This window comes from Triturus cristatus, chromosome 12 (assembly GCF_964204655.1).
Source record: "Triturus cristatus chromosome 12, aTriCri1.1, whole genome shotgun sequence".
Classification (NCBI taxonomy): domain Eukaryota; kingdom Metazoa; phylum Chordata; class Amphibia; order Caudata; family Salamandridae; genus Triturus; species Triturus cristatus.
Window position 1 is genome coordinate 279,839,517 of NC_140595.1, and position 17,607 is coordinate 279,857,123.

The 17,607-nt window shown below is 44.2% G+C and overlaps 1 protein-coding gene across 2 annotated transcripts in view; it reads left to right on the plus strand.

Annotated features, from left to right (window-relative positions):
- USP21 (ubiquitin specific peptidase 21) overlaps positions 1–17,607 on the plus strand; it is a 508,323-nt gene that overhangs the window by 243,534 nt on the left and 247,182 nt on the right. For both annotated transcript variants that reach the window (XM_085637764.1, XM_085637765.1), the window contains one exon: positions 1,461–1,584. In XM_085637764.1, the coding sequence (XP_085493890.1) occupies positions 1,461–1,584 (124 nt within the window). The remainder of the gene's footprint in view (positions 1–1,460; positions 1,585–17,607) is intronic.

Here is a 17,607-nt window from a genome sequence, read left to right on the forward strand (position 1 = left end):
TTATCTGGGGACCTTGAAGTTTGGGATACCAGCTCCTTTTGTAGCAATCATACTTTGGTGGCCATGCAAGGAATCAAAAGCTACACTAATTTCCTGTCTCAGGGGTGAATCCCACCTCATTAGTGCAGAATGTGCCCAGGAAGAATAGGGTTAGAAGTAAGGTAGTTCACCAATGAGTAAATATACAACAAGCACTATTCCAATTTGATATTCACAAAAGTTGAATTTGATCTCATAAATAGATTAGTCATACTTAAAATTTCATCAGTATTGTGTGATTTCTCATGTAAGTAAATCTCAAGTCAGCTGGGTTTGAATATTAGAGGGGGGCACCTGCAAACTTAAGGGTAATCACCATATCCTTGCTAGTTTATAGGTATTCACAAAATATTTGTAGACTCTTCCTCATTTTGAAGTTAACAGAAAATGGAGAACATCAGCTGACGATCCAGATTGGTGAAACTCTATTTAGGTGTATTTTTAAAACAAGGCAATCCTCACCCTTCACCTGAGGAAATTTGACAGAAACACCAGTGATGGTGGCAAGCAAGCTAGGTGCTGTGGTATGGATTTTGGGGAGATAGAGGTACTAGGGTACGGGATGAGTAGAGGCCCTGGGTTAGAAACTGGGATGTAAAAATTAGAACTTAGGTAGAATGGGAAAGAACGACTTGTGTACTTCCAGATGTATAAATAGGTAAAAGGAGTGGGGTTCTTCCCCCCCCCCCCCCCACATTTAAGACAAGGTATACCGAGGAAGAGGAAGGGGAATGCCCCCCCACCACCCCTGTAAAAGAGAAACAATGGATCTTTGACTTTGTGGGAAATAAGACTTTAGTATTTTTTGGACAACATCCATTTGGATGCAAAATTTTAGAAATGTCATTTATTTGCAAACATTTTAGGAAGCATGTTCGAGAAGGAATTAAATGTATTATGTAGTAGCTTCTTATTCCAAAATGTGCATGTTATATTTTCAATGTTTTTCAAATGTTTGCTTAATGTGTAGTCCTCGGATGATGTGACAGTTGCAATTCTTTGTGAATTTCAACAAATGAGAGTTTTGCAGCACACATAGTAAAATCCTCTTGGAGCGTTTATCTTTTCTTTTCACTCGCACCAACAGAGTGCGGGCTATGCAAGATTGTCAAATTTAAACTTTTGGGGAAAGGGGTAAAGTGCATACAGACAGGACTGCTTTGTCTTTAACAGAGAACACATCGAAGAAACTGTGCAATCCATGGGGTTTGTTCAGATATGTTATAGTGATTACCAGATAGCTTGACATTACTTAAAGAACTTAAACTGTGCAAGAACAGCATGGGTGGGGGCACTTATTCTAAGAGTATAGGTGTACAGAGGGAAAGCAGTGACGTGATCCCAGCTATATGCATTTCCGTACGACAGATGTCTCTAATTTTGGCCACCTTCCTATTAATAAGTTTTTGTTTCTTTTACAGTGTTTCATGAATGCCGTGCTCCAATGTTTAAGTAACACTAAACCACTCCGGGATTATTGCCTCAGACGAGAACACAGACAGGAGCAAATGGTTACTTCAAGAGCACAGCAAGAGCTCACAGAAGGTATGTTAATGTGGACATCCTTTGTACAATTTCCTTACCTCGCCCTTGTTACCATCTGTGGGACATCTACATAAACTCTATAGATTTGTGACTTGGGGCCTAATTAAGATGTCGGGCGGACTTAAGTCCGCCCGACACCGTCTCGGTCCTGAGACTGACCGACCTCTGGTCGGTGGTCCTGACCGCCTAATTAGGATGCGACCGAACACTGTAAGGTCGCATTCCTGCATTTCCCTAGGGGAGCATGCATTACCGCCGTAAACCGGCTGTAATACATGCCCCCTTAGGGAAATGGGAGGTGCTGTTCATCCCTGCACCTAGTGGGAGGCACCTCAAGGATGCAAGGATCAACGGGGGGGGGGGGCACCATAGGTGCCCCTTCGGCCCCAACCCGAGGCCGGACACACAAGGGGGTCCTTCTGGGGCCCCCAAACACGCTTTCTGACATGATTTCTATGTCGGACAGGCCAGTATGGAAACCGTGCGGAAAACCATGCATCGTAATCCCAAAGGCGGAAAGGCCCACCCTTTGGGATTACAAGCCGGGTCTGACTATCCGATGGGTTCCTTGAGCCCGTCGGAAGCCAGCCGGAATGACCGGCTGGTTTAGTTTCGGACCACCAGCATTGTAATGCAGTGGTCGGAAAGTAAACCGAGGGGCCGATTACAATGCGGCCCGGAAGGCTTCAACCATGAGTCGGAGCCTTTCCGGGCCGCATCGTAATCGGCCCCTTAGTGTTTCCTACTGGTCCTGCACCATGCTAGTATCACTCCAACTGCTAATGATCTTCTGTTCCAGATTCAGCCCAATAGCAAAGCAAATACAGCCGCTACTAGAAATCAATTTAATTGGGAAGGACTCCGTTTCTTAGGCCCAGCCCAATCCATCTGGCAGTACTACAACCTCACCCTAATGAGTGAGCTAGCATAATGAAAGGGTCAGCTTTTCTTTCCTCATCTGATCATAGGGAGGGAACTTGTAGCTTTCACCCTTTCCCAGTTTACTTTTCTCCAACTTCCATGTGGTCACCTAGGTGCTATTGTGGTGGTGAGAGGTATTGGAAGAAGAGGAGCCGTGTGAAAGAGCACGTGGTGTGATGTGGCTCCACAGCCAATAACAGAAATGTAGTCTAGGCAGTAACGTAAGACTCTAAGGAAAGCTGCAATCCCCTTTGATGAAACAGCACCATCACTCATCATTCTTCATTCTTCAACTCTTTCATTTACTCTTCTGTAGGAATGCAGATAGACCGAACTGGGCATATAAATATTTTGCAGTTCATAAGCCTTATGTATTGTCTTTCATACACCCTTTTAAAATGCACATCAGGCCACTTGCTACTTGATATTGGAAGTGAATAATGGCATTAAATAGATACAAATTTCACATATGGCATGAAGAGACCTTGTTTGCTGCTGCTCTTTTCATGTTAGGCCTTGAAGGTATGAAGTACGACTGTGACCAGATACGTATCTAAGAAGTAGGGTACCATATGGCGGCATTCTCTAGGCTATGGTATACCAAAGTTCGCTTCCAGGGGATCCTCATTAATAGTCATAAGCACTGAATATTCCCGCCCATGTGCGGGGACCCCGGAACTAATAAAATTATATATGAAAAACACATATATATATATATATACAGCTCTGTATATGTATAAACATATATTATTCTTTCCAAGCAAATTCAGCCCCCATAGTAGGCTAGACAATGTAGATATAGATATACAATAACACACTATAGGTATAATAATACACCTAAATCTCTTTTTTTTCTTTTTTCTTTTTTTTTTTAATGAGTTAAAAACTCATGAGAAAGAAAAGAAAAAACACTGTGCAAAACACAGATCCACAAAACATTGTTAGCCTGCAGGCTGCATTGCAATACAATACCATAGAGACTGAAAAGCCTTGTACAGGTAAAATCTGGCACCGTGCCTTTAAGGCAGCCCTGATTCCAATATCCCATCATGCCTCAGGGGTGACAGTTGGGTCAGTTGTTCTTTCCGGCTCCTTCAGTTAGGACCCTGGAATTCAGCTCTCTTCAGTTTTGACTTTCTAGTCAAGATTTGCTACTTTTCTAGTGAAATTTTTGCTTCATCTTTATTATTTCTTTTTGGTGAAGCATTTTTCCTGTTTTGCTGACAGATTTCAAAACTTTTTTCTGTCAGAAAATGCCTTCTTTGTTCATGCCCTGTCCATCCTGTGGCAAAAAGAAGGCTGCTTCAGATACTCACGATGTGTGTATCATCTGTCTACCGGACACTAATTCTCCTGCTTCCTGTCGACATTGTAAGGACCTTTCTAAGAGAACTTTGAAAGACAGGGAGAGGATTAGGCTTTATGGCCTTTCTGAAATGCGGTCGACGTCGAAGCAGTTGATCCCTGTGCGTCGGGCTCGGCGTCGAAGACTCCAGCGGCGGGATCGTCGTTGAGAAGTGAGGAGACCAGCGATGCTCATGCGTCCAAGAGGAAATCAACGTCGATGCAGGATCCAGCGGCGAAACGCATTCATTCGTCGTCGAAGACTTCGCCGTCGAGGAGACATCGTGCGGCGTCGAAGGAGAAACATCATCGTTCGACGTCGAAGTCAACATCTAGGAGGAAGTCGACGTCGAAGGAAAGAAGGTCGACGTCGAAATCTACTTCACGAAGATCTTCGTCATAAGACCATGGGCGATCATAGACGTTGAGACTTGGTTCGCTGTCGACGGAGAATCGATCGTCGTCGAAGACCTTGCCGACGTCGAGACGAAGATCGTCGTCGGGGCATGATTCGACGTCGAGGCGGTCGCCTCCGTCTGGATCGACGTCGAGGCAGGAGCCTCCGTCTGGACCGACGTCGAGGCAGGCGCCTCCGTCGTTAGAGATGTCCATGACGTCGGCGATGAAACAGACGTCGAGGCGAAGTTCCCCGTTGGGATCTAGGCCTCCGTCCAGGAGAAGCCCTCCTTCGACGACAAAGCTCTCGACGTCGAGGCATGACTCGTTGCCGGTTATCCACTCGGTGTCGTGGTCCAGATCTCCGGCGATAGGCCTATCACCGTCGAGACAGTCCTCCGCTGTTGGGTATCAGGAGCGCCAACTGACATCCAGGTCAGCGTCGAGATGCAAGTCTCCGCATAGAGTAAAGTATACTCCGGATGTGGCATCGGAGCATGATTCAGCTTCTGGCTCACCGCCGATTACTATTTCGCCTTCAGCCTCAGCAGGATCAGGATCTCCTCCTTCAAGATCTAGATCACTTGAAGTGATAATTTCATCTCCAGCTCCTATTTCACCTATAGAGCATCCTGGGCCGACAAGTCCTCGATTGACAGCGTCACCGGCACCAAGAAGGCAGGAAGAGCATCATCCTCCGGGACAAAGCCCTACCGGAGTGCTGCCTCAGTCAATACCACCACGTATGCCTTCCATGGCGCATGCAGTAAGCATCTCCTTAACTAGATTGAGGAATCTTACCCAGCCTAGGAGACCAACAAGCCCTCGCTCTCGGGAAAGAGAGTATGATCGGCGCTCACGTTCGCCCAGGAGAAGATCGAGGTCCAGCTCTCGCAGAAGAGAGTCGGGGCAATCTGAGAGAAGAAGGCGTAGGTCTCCTATATCTTCTTCTTCTTCAAGCCGCTCCTATATCTTCTTCTTCTTCAAGCTGTTCTTCCAAGAGAGATTACTCTCCCACGCTTTCAGATACTCCTTCATCTCGAGTTTCACCAGTGGATGACATCAGCACTTTCCCGGATGTTTTGTGCAGGGGAGCAGCAAAGTTGAACATCCCAATGCCTGTTCAAGAGACGACTTCTTCAGTCATCTTTGAGACCCTTCACGAAAGAACGGCATCTCGTCCACTGTTGTCCCTGGGTTGCTTAAACCAGTGATGGACGTCTTCCTCACGCCGGCTACCATCAAGTCAGCTCCGGCGCGAATACTTAAAAAATATCGTCCTGCTCTGGAGGATCCTCTGTTCCTCAAGGCGGACCCTCCACCTGACTCTGTAATCACTGCGGCCGCCAGGAAGACCCATTCGGTGGCTTTGTCATCCACAGTGCCACCAGATAAAGAAAGCAAGACGCAAGACTCTTGGGGAAGAAGAGTGTGCGGATCGGCTGCCTCCAGTTTGAAAGTGGCCAGTGTCTCGGCGCTCTTGGGGCGCTACGACAGATCGCTGTGGGATTCTCTCCAAAGATTCGTAGAGAAACTTCTGCAGGAGGATAGGAAAGACTTTGAGGAGATCTTGCAGGAGGGCAGTCGGGTCTCTAATCAAGTCATTAGTGCGGCAGCAGATGGAGCAACACTGGCAGCTCACTCCTACGCCCATGGTATTTCAGCCAGACAATCTTCCTGGCTACGATTAACGGCTTTGAAACCTGAGGTACAAGCCAGAATTGTCAATCTACCTTTTTCTGGGAGTTCGCTTTTTGGTTTGCATACCGACGACGAGATGGCTCGGATGAAGTCTGAACTCGAGACCATGAAAGCCGTGGGGATAGAGAAAAAGGAAAGAGTTCCGTCGTCGTAGGGGAACTGACAGGCGTGCCTTCCAGCAGAGGGTTCAAACCCTTCACTGGCAGAAGAATCAAGACCAGCAAGGTCAGAAAAAACAACAATTTCAGTCCCGCAGATCAACTAGAGGACAAGGAAACAACCGCCAGTCCAACAGTGGCAACAAGGCTCAAGGCAAGCAATGAGCTATCGCTTCCTCCAAAACCGTCCACCGCTCCGGTGGGAGGAAGTATTTCGCGACATCTTCCAGAGTGGCAAAACATCCCCAGAGACAAGTGGGTTCTGACTATACTGCAACATGGATACTCTCTTCGTTTCCGGAGTCCTCCTCCATCTGTCCACCCGGTACATTTGTCTCATCAACTCAAGATGCTAAGAGAAGAGGTGGCAACCCTCCTACTCAAATCGGCCATAGAAAGGGTTCCAAGAGCGCAGAGAGGGAGAGGAGTCTACTCCAGATATTTTCTAATTCAGAAGAGAAGTACAAAAACAGAGTTCAGACCCATCTTGGATTTACGAACACTCGACAAACATATCGAGAGGGAGAAGTTTCGCATGCTTGCACTTCAACAAATATATCCACATCTCCGTCGAGGCGATTGGATGTGCTCGCTGGACCTGCAAGATGCGTATTTTCATATACCCATCTGTCAGCGTCATCGGAAATTCCTAAGATTCGTGGTAGGAACCTCCCACTACCAGTTCAAGGTTCTACCATTTGGCCTGAAATCAGCACCTCGAGTGTTCACAAAGTGCATGGCGGTGGTAGCTGCTGCCCTGAGACGCGCAGGAGTCTTCGTCTATCCCTATCTAGACGACTGGTTACTAAAAGGCCCATCGCCTCAGGCTGTGCGTTCACAACTGACACGCTGCCTGGAAATGTGTCACCGATTGGGGCTCCAGGTGAATCGCAAAAAATCCACCTTCACACCAACTCAAAGGATACACTACCTGGGAGCGATTGTAGATTCCGAACTAGGAAAAGTGTTTCCTTCGGAGGAGAGACAGTTATCCCTCGCTCAAAAAGGCAGGCATGCGATAACCAACAGGCTGTCTACAGCGTGACAGATATCATCCCTGCTAGGGGCCATGGCATCTTGCATATTCCTAGTGCCCAACGCCAGGTTGGGGATGCGTCCTCTCCAACAGGATCTAGAGGACAAATGGGACCAAAAGTCTTCTCTGTGGGAGGACAAAGTGTGGCTTTCGACAACGGCCAGGCAGTCGATCAAGTGGTGGTTGAAGTCGAGCAATCTACAGGTGGGGATTCCTTTCCATCAGGAACCTCCATCGCAAACGCTGATCACCGACGCATCGCTACAAGGTTGGGGCGCACCTGGGGTCTCTACAGACTCTGGGGCTGTGGTTCAGCAGCGAGCAGCTATATCACATCAACATGCTAGAGCTCAGGGCGGTACATCTCGCCCTCAAGGCGTTCCTGCCCTCAATCAGCACGAGTTCCATTTTAGTACAAACGGACAACACCACCACAATGTACTACCTGAACAAGCAGGGGGGTACTCGCTCCAGGACACTCTCGCTGGAGGCTCAATCCCTGTGGCACTGGATCCTGTCAAGGAACATTTCCATAACGGTGGTGCACCTGCCAGGCGAGCTCAACGTTCAAGCGGACTCACTCAGTCGACATTTTCAAGACCCAGAGGACTGGGTCCTCAACGACGAGGTGCTAGAAAACATTATCGAGGAGTGGGGCCGTCCGCAAGTAGACCTCTTCGCGGACGAAAACAACACAAAATGCCGAGGCTTCGCCTCAAGGTACTATCGACCAGGGTCTCTGGGGAATGCCCTTTTGATCGACTGGTCAATGACATTTGTGTACGTCTTTCCTCCTCTCCCGCTAATCCCGAAAGTGGTGACCAAGCTGCAACACTCGACCACCAAGATGATCCTAATAGCACCGGACTGGCCGAGGCAGTGGTGGTACCCAGATCTCCTTCACCTATCGATCCAGCCGCACAAGCGTCTGCCGTGCAGGCCGGACTTGCTAACCAAGAGGCAGGGGAGGATTTACCATCCCAACCTTCCCTCGCTGAGCTGAACAGCATGGCTCCTGAAGTCCTCCAGTATGGCCATTTAAACCTTCCCCAGGAATGTATGACCATATTGAAGGAAGCTAGGAGGCCTTCTACGAGACACTCATACTTCTGTAAGTGGAAGAGATTTTATTTATGGTGTATTCAAAATCAACATAATCCTACGAAATGTCAAGAGGAAGTGATATTACCCTATCTGCTTCACTTAGCCAGGGTGGGGTTAAAATTCTCCTCCATCAAAGTGCACCTGGCAGCCATTACGGCCTATAGGCGCTCTCCATCTCAGCATTCATTCTTTAAGATTCAAGTGCTAAAAGATTTTTTGCAGGGACTTAAAAAGGTTTATTCCCCAGTGAGGCCTCCCTCGCCTCCTTGGGAGCTGAACCTGGTTCTTTCAAAGCTTATGAGTCCACCTTTCGAACCCATACATAAGGCTACATTACAGCACCTTACGTGGTAAGCAGCCTTCTTGGTAGCTATCACCTCAGCACGTAGGGTGAGTGAAATACAGGCCCTCTGCTCAAAAGAACCCTACACGGGTTTTCACCTTTATAGGGTGGTGATGAGAACTCATCCTTCATTTTTACCTAAGGTGGTATCCGACTTTCATGTGAATCAGTCTATCTCACTGCCAACTCTCTTTCCCAACCCCTCTTCGCCAGCTGAGAGGGCGTTGCATTCTTTGGATGTTAAACGAGTTCTCAAATTTTACCTAGATAGAACTAAGGCTGTCAGGAAGTCTGACCAATTGTTTGTGAACTATGGTGCTGTCCGTACAGGTTTTGCAGCATCTAAACGTTCTATTGCCAGAGGGATTGTGTCAAGCATTAAATTAGCTTACCAGCTAGCTCAGAAACCGTTATGGCCTCTACCTAAGGTACATTCCACACGAGGGAAAGCAGCTACTGCTGCGTTTCTCAATAATGTCCCACTCTCCGAGATCTGTAAAGCAGCTACTTGGAGATCTGTCCATACATTCACGAGACATTATTGTCTGGACTCGAACACCAGAGCAGACACTCAAGTAGGGCAAGCCTCCTTGAGGAATCTGTTCAACAACTGATTATTTCGGTTGTTATCTTCAATGTATAGTGCAGTTTTCATTTGCCTGCGGTGGAAGATGGGCTTGCTATTCTATTCAGTGCTTATGACTATTGATGAGGATCCCCTGGAAGAGAAGGATAAGTTACTTACCTGTAATCCTAGTTCTCTTCCAGGGGTATCCTCATCAAAGTCATAAGCAACCCACCCTCCTCCCCAGGCAAATGAGAGGACTGTATTTTTAAATATGGAAGAAGTATATCTTTGTGTTTAGGACTACGGTCCCGCAAAGAACAACTGACCCAACTGTCACCCCTGAGGCATGATGGGATATTGGAATCAGGGCTGCCTTAAAGGCACGGTGCCAGTTTTTACCTGTACAAGGCTTTTCAGTCTCTATGGTATTGTATTGCAATGCAGCCTGCAGGCTAACAATGTTTTGTGGATCTGTGTTTTGCACAGTGTTTTTTCTTTTCTTTCTCATGAGTTTTTACCTCATTAAAAAAAAAAAAGAGATTTAGGTGTATTATTATACCTATAGTGTGTTATTGGATATTTATATCTACATTGTCTAGCCTACTATGGGGGCAGCATTTGCTTGGAAAAAATAATATATGTTTATACTTATACAGAGCTGTATAGATATGTGTTTTTCATATATAATTTTATTATTTCCGGGGTCCCCGCACATGGGTGGGAATATTCAGTGCTTATGACTTTGATGAGGATACCCCTGGAAGAGAACTAGGATTACAGGTAAGTAACTTATCCTTCTGCATTGTATGATCTTCGCAGATAGTCATAAATGTAGAACATTGCCACCCGCATGCAGGGACCCAGAACATATCTATCTATCTATCTATCTATCTATCTATCTATCTATCTATCTATCTATCTATCTATCTATCTATCTATCTATCTATCTATCTATCTATCTATCTATCTATCTATCTATCTATCTATCTATCTATCTATCTATCTATCTATCTATCTATCTATCTATCTATCTATCTATATCTCTCTCTCTCTCTCTCTCTCTCTCTCTCTCTCTCTCTCTCTCTCTTTCTCTCTTTCTCTCTCTCTTTCTCTCTCTCTTTCTCTCTCTCTTTCTCTCTTTCTTTCTCTCTCTTTCTTTCTTTCTTTCTTTCTTTTCGTTTTTTAAAATATAGTAAAATCTCATCCGTATCTTCAACTGCACGTGAAAAGCAACTATGTTTCAAAACTCAGGTCCACCTTCCATAGAAGAAACAGGCCAGCTTCTTCCAAATTTTTCTCTCTGGTATTAGTAATTTTTTTAACACACAGATCTAAAGCTTAGCTGCTACCTATGTCTTATTTTTCATCACAAAATGGGTAACACTATCTACACAGTTCCACACCACACAATTCAACTCAAAACATTTGCAATCTACACCACATAATTTGACACCAAGCCACATAATACAACTCAACAACACAGTTACACAACTCACCACATACTGCTACAAAATTCAACAGCACACCATATAATTAAACTCCACTACATACCAATCCACAGCGCAAAATACCATTCCACATAATTGCACTCCATAACACACAATCACACTCCACATAATTCTAGTACACTCAGTACCACATATATACTATCTATATAATTCCACAGCACAGCATTCCGCCTAATTCCACAACTCAAATCCAGTCCACACCACACAATTCCATGCCACACATTTACACAACTAACTAATCTAATCCAACACACATAATTTCACTACACACCACATACATACATTCCAGAACACATACGTAAAAGACATTGCCATTTGCAATCCCATTAGCTCTAGCTCAAACAAATGCGAGACCTATTGTATTTTCAATGCTTGTTAAATAACTCAAATGGCAGCATTGCAACACCTTGCCAAAAGCTGTGCTGGAGTATTAGATATAACCTTGTAAAACCGTACATGATGGTGAGAAGCATGAAGGAAAAGTGGCTGGTAAGTTCAAAGTGCACAAGGTTGAAAAACATGCACGGCTGCTTTAAGTTGCCATCCGGTTCCATCTCTCAGTGTACACTGTGCTAGCAGTTTGCCTCATAGCGTCATTTCTTTTTTTCTGACTCATGTTGATTGATCTTTGAACACTTATGAGGGGTTTCGCCCTGTTTGTTCAGGGCTGAACTTGAACAGTCTTTATTTGACATCTTTAAAGCGTTTGATGCTTTTTCCTTCAATTGTCATCACTTTTGAAGGTGTTTTGTACTGAAATGCCATCTTTTTTTAAAGGTACCCCTCTTGTGTGAGGAAGAAGACTTGCTCTGACCCACATTCTGTGTGTTTGGTCCTTTTACCCGTGTCAAATTATGTTAAAAAATGCAAATATTTTCAGAAAATGACAAAAAGAGTGGTAAAGGACTGTGAGGATATTCATCTGAGAGGGAACCTAGAAGATCTCAGGGTGAAGGAAGAGAGAAAGAAACATTGCAAGCTCGCCAACGAAAGTGCCCCTTCTGTCGAGTCTGTGTGTTTCCCAGAAAAGAATTTCAGAAGAGAGACCCAGGGAGAATAAGAGTCTCCACCATCTCTAGATTCTCCCCGCTCTTCTGAGAACACCAGTCCGCATCACTCATCTCAAAGCAGGGCTTGGCACGGATGTGATCAGCTGCTTGTAGAGCATTCATGCCGCAAGCACGTCATCCACTGAAGTCCTCCATGGTTTCAAGACAATCACAGTTGAAACACTTAACATGTGGGTTTTAAGTGATCGGTGTCTTCCCATTCGACATCAAAACACACGATGTCGAAGCATTCAACTTCAAGACATCTCTAGAATATTTGTGTCTAGGTACTTGCTGTTGAAGATCAATGTTGAGGCAGTCAGAGGCATGTAGTTTTTTTTCAGCTGTTCTCTTGGACACCTTTCCTTCCTGGCTTCACCATCGGTCTCACCTAGAATGAAAATTCCTCCCAAAGTTCCTATCCAGGTACCACTTTCTCCCTTGGATCTTTTTAATAGAACAGTGATAATATCCAGGGGCAATTCTGTGTCACCTTTGAGGAATATGGTTCTAGATTACAGTACATCCATCATACCTGGCTAGAACCCCTGAATCATCCCTCCTATTCTTAAGTAACTTCTCCTAGAAGACATAATAGAAGGTGGTCTCCATCTACCTCTTCTTCCACGCATTCAAATCACTTATTTTACACATCCCACACAATCCCATCACCTTCCATGATACCCTTTTTAGGGGTATGTAAAGAAGTGGTTCTGTTGGGAGAGTGACAATTCCTTCGTTCAATGTGTGTAATACATCCTGAATTTTTAATTTTCAATAGCAAACATAACAAACTTAATCTAAAAAATGTAGACAATGGTTCAAGAACACTTTTCATGAACTAAATTGGGATAAATGGAACACACCATAAAGACAAAGCAATTTTAGGTAAAAAAAATTACGATTATATTGTATGAATATTATGTATACATATCAATGCATATGGCTGTCAGTACGGCACTACAATACCCGGCGATGAAGTGATTGAAGTGCAGCAAAGGTGACTTGTGGTGATAGGTGAAAAAGTGCTATACATATACCATACAAATGGGTAACCTATGCGACAATACAAAAAACAGTTATGTTGAACTGTCCATTCCTACAAGCATGTATAAGACGTCTGGAGTTGGTAGGGATAATATCCGCCATAGCTGAGTAGGACGAAAGTCCTATGTATTAGCTGTTTGGTTTTGTTCAACGTTGAAGGATACAGTGTTCCAAAATATTGTGCACATAATCTTTGTTTCCTTGGAACTTGCTCTACAATTTTTCATTATACAATGTCTGACACCGGAGATGGTGTCGTCAACGGTCAAGCTGCGGCTGACCTTACAGGTCTTAATGAAGACGAGTTCGGTGTTATACACATCCCACCAAATTTAAGGAGAGCCATCACTCTAAAACGTATAAAACATGGTCTGACACCAAGAGGTGGTAGAGCAGTTTTTGTGATAGAGGCACATGTATTCTCACGACAGAGGTATTATATTCATGGATAGTATTCCCAGAATCAAATCTAGTAACACATATGTTTCACTTCTACAAAGAAGATGAACCACCTGAGGAATATATTCCTTTCAAGGATATTGAAATTCCACTCACATACCAGAGCATGAGCTCTCGTTTAAAGGCACCCTAAAACATTACAATCACATTACCAGGCTCGGTCCACTAGGTAGACCAGGAGCAACATGGCTGAATTTAGCCGGCTATACACCACATCCTGACATTAAAACTATGTCAGACGTAGATTTACTTGCTCAACTCAAGGAATTAATCAAGATATATAGACAAATGGTTCAATATGTCATGCGGACTTTAACAGTCCAACAACCATTAACAATTCAATATCCAACACCTCATCAGGTGAATACGTTAAAAATGACTCCACAAACTTTACACTCAGTCATGGGTAAATTACCCGCAAAACGCGAACAAATTCCATTCTGGTTAGCTCAAAAAATTACTCAAATCGAAGCAGTATTTCCTAATACTACCCCTTTTGAAAAACACAGAATTTTAACAATTTGTTTACCAATGGGGATCACACCACTTCTGGAAGACTGCACCTCTTGGGGCACAGTATTTGCTGCTATCTACACAAAAACACGTGGTGTTCCGTCAATGGCGGTAATACCCGATGTCCTAAAACATATTCAAAACAAATACGGGGTGAGCCTGCTCTGAATTTAGGTATGAAGTTACTTAAAAATTTCGACCAGGTGTCAGCAATATTATTATCTAATATTAAACGAGAAGCAGCATCAGTGGCGATCCGCCAGAAACTAAGGGAATTTGATGTAACAGAACAACCTCTAGAACTAGCCAGCATAATTGAAAAATCCTATGAGGAATTAGGCAGAGACAGTCTGGGAGGGAAACCAGTAAAACCACAACTGTCTGAAAGTCCTGATAAGGTCTTTCCTAAAAACATTCCTACCTCTTCTAAAAAGAAGTGGGAAAATAAACAGAATTCCAAAGAGAAGCGTTCTCATTCCCGAGGCAGGTCTCCTCCACAGAAGGAGCCCTCTGAAAGGAGGTACAACCTCAGGAATAGGGATAATTTGAGAAAACCTGACAGATATCAAGATAATGATACACGTCCCTCTCGTACCTTTCAGATATCGTCACAGACATCCGAAAGAAGAGGACGGTCAGAAAACAAGGAAGAACGCGTGAAGTCTAAAGACGATCAACACGTTCAGAAAAATAAAGCAAAACCTCAATTCACCAAGAAAAAGGTAGCAGGCCTGAAGATCAGACATGTCGAGAATATTGAGAAACCAACTCGGGAACGGAGAATGGGCCCAGACTATGCTGGACAGTGCAGCAGAAGGTACAATAGCTTGCCAGAACCTGAAGGGACTTCTGGAGACAGTACACTTGAATGAAGACATACAAGTTGAGACTGTAGACACCAGGGTTAGTTCTCCACATAGGTTATATGAAATAACACTCCGGATGGAGGGAGACATACCAAGAAAAGTGAAAGCACTCTTTTGGGAGCATCTTTCAAGGGGTTATGATATACTTCTAGCAGAACAGGAATGTCCACCAGAATTTGTCAGGGAGTGACCACATTGCAAGGCCATCATTATGCCTGCCTTCTCCAACCATGTTCCAGTTCATTTAAAATATACATTAGCCAGGAAATGGGCAGTAGCCCTAGCCCAAGCCCCAGCACTAGCACTGTATAAAAATCATGTAGGATGGGATGAGGACTCACCGCACCATAAAATCCAGTTAAAAAATCAACCGACTGCACAAAGGCAGTACCCAGTTCAGCAAGAAGCTAAAAAAACAGGTCAGGGAGATTTTATATCAACTTGAATATCCGGGGGTAATTGAAACATGCACCTCATCAATGAACAATCCTTTGTTTCCTGTCTCCAAACCAGACAATACATATCGTCTAGTTTTGGATTACAGACACTTAAATTCTTGTTGCAAAACATATGCAGTGCAAAATGCACACAGTACAGCATTAATGAATAACATTGTGCGTAAAAAATATAAAACCACATTAGACATATCAAATGGTTTCTTTTGTCAAAATATGGCACCAGAGGCAGATATTTGACCGCTTTCTCCATAATGGGGACTCAGGGTCAATTTTGTCGACTGCCCCAGGGATTCAAAAACAGCCCGGGGTTATTCTCAGCAAGGGTAACAGAGTTACTACAAACTTATGATGACCAGGCATTGTCATATGTCGATTATATATATCTGACAGACGACCTGGATAGGCACTTGAACAGGGTGAGCACCATAATATTAGGCTTCGCCTCAGAGGGTTACAAATTCAACTTTAAAAAGTCAAGAATTGCCCACCTTAACGTCCTTTTCATAGGATATGAACTATCAAGTGAAGGCAAAAGCCTGGCATCCAACTTTTTAGAAAAGTGTGCGCTGCTCCAACCTCCAAAAACAATGAAGAATTTACAGTCGATTCTAGGTTTCCCGAATTTTGGAAGAACTTACATTTTAAATTACGCGGAAAGGGTTAAACCTCTCTACGAATTAATCAAACCTGATTTTAAAATCACACATTGGACACAAAAACACACAAAAAATGTGCGTTCACCCCAAACAAACATGTTAGCAACGAAACACTTGCAAACGCGTGTAAACGTACGCAACTTAGTGATCCGAATAATTCCGGGTCAATGCGTATTCACCTACTTAACTTTTAACGAAGGTGAAAAAGTACCAATTGCTTACAAATCCCACTTGTATACACAAGCAGAAATGAAATTCACTTCTTCAGAAAAAATTCTGATAGCAATTCAAACCGCTGTAGCAAAAGCAAGAACCCTGGCACAGGGGAAACGCATTATGATTGTGACTCCTGTACCAGCCCTAGAGGCAGTTACAAAGGCTAGCATTCCAAATGCAAAAGCTTTACATACGAGATGGATACAATGGGTTAATTCTCTTGCTGCAACTGATGTTGAATACATTTTTGATCCATATTTTCAAACACAAGCATTCCTGCAATATGAACACGAATGTACTCTGCCTACTGAAATTCTCCCTCTTGACCAGTACGAATTTATGATTTATACTGACGGATCTGCACAGCCCGCTACGGGGAGTAAACAAGCTTACAGTGCAGCATGTGCTATCGGTAAAGGTCGAATGCGAGATGGCAAATTCATACCAATAGTCACAAAAACCCAATCTCTAGGAGATTGTACAGCTCAGCGAGCCGAACTACAAGCATTTAAGATGGCACTTGAAAATACGGATCGCGAATCCCCCACAGTGATAGTGTGCTATTCTTTTTACTGTGTTCAATCTTACAATTAATATTTACAGAATTGGATTCAAAACAGTTTCAAAGATGCAAAAGGTGGCACAATCAAGCACAAATTGCTTTGGGAACAAGTAGTTCAGTTGTGGAAAGGACTACAAAACACTCACGTGATGCACACGCTGAGTCACCAAAGTGATGGCGTTCACGTTGAAGGGAATTCATTGGCTGATGAAGCTGCGAAAGGGGCTGTGCAAACGGCTTCCGTAGCTGCAATCACTCGTTCAAAAACGAAAATAGACAGCGAAATAATGCTGGCTCTCAATGCATCAAGCAAAGACAGCAGTGCGGCATTACCTAAAAAGTTTCCACTCAAATACTCATATATAATTGATGCAAACAATGTTCCGTTTGCTCGAATCCCTGGAGTGGGGGATAGGGTAATACCAAACATGGAACATAGATTAGGACTAATCATAGCAGCACATGAAGGGATCGCCACTGCCCATGCAGGTGTTTCCGCCACAGTATCGTTATTAAAACAGAGATACTGGTGGCCCGGCTTTAGGAAACAGACCAGGAATTATGTCTTGGACTGCGAAATATGCCAGAAGATGAGTCTCTACTGTGAAACGTCCTGCGCAGAAAGCTCCTGTTAATTTCAGATAAACCATTAGCATGTGTTTACCTGGACCACTGCGGTCCCTTACAAAGGGATGGTAACTATAAATATATCATGGTCGCAGTGGATTTGTGTTCAAGGTTCCTATTGATGTGGCCTCAGCGCTCGGCTGATGCTCGAACTGTTATAAAAGATTTGCGAGTCTTTATCGGCACATATGCAATAGGCACACTACATTCTGACCAGGGTCCTGCGTTTAGCTCTAGGGCTTACAAAGAAGCCATGGCCAGTCTGGGCGTAGTATTGCGGTATTCTTCTCCATTCCATCCTGAGGGAAATTCTGTTGTGGAAAGAAAAAAATGGGACATAAAGCAGTGTATAACAGCTAGGGTATTGGTCCGGGTGATGGGTGGGTCAAACATTTATATGGGGTCCAGCGCGCACTAAACAACTTGCCAAGAAGTTCTCTAGGGGGTGGCACTCCATATGAGGTCCTGTTTGGGAGTAGAATGTTGGTTCC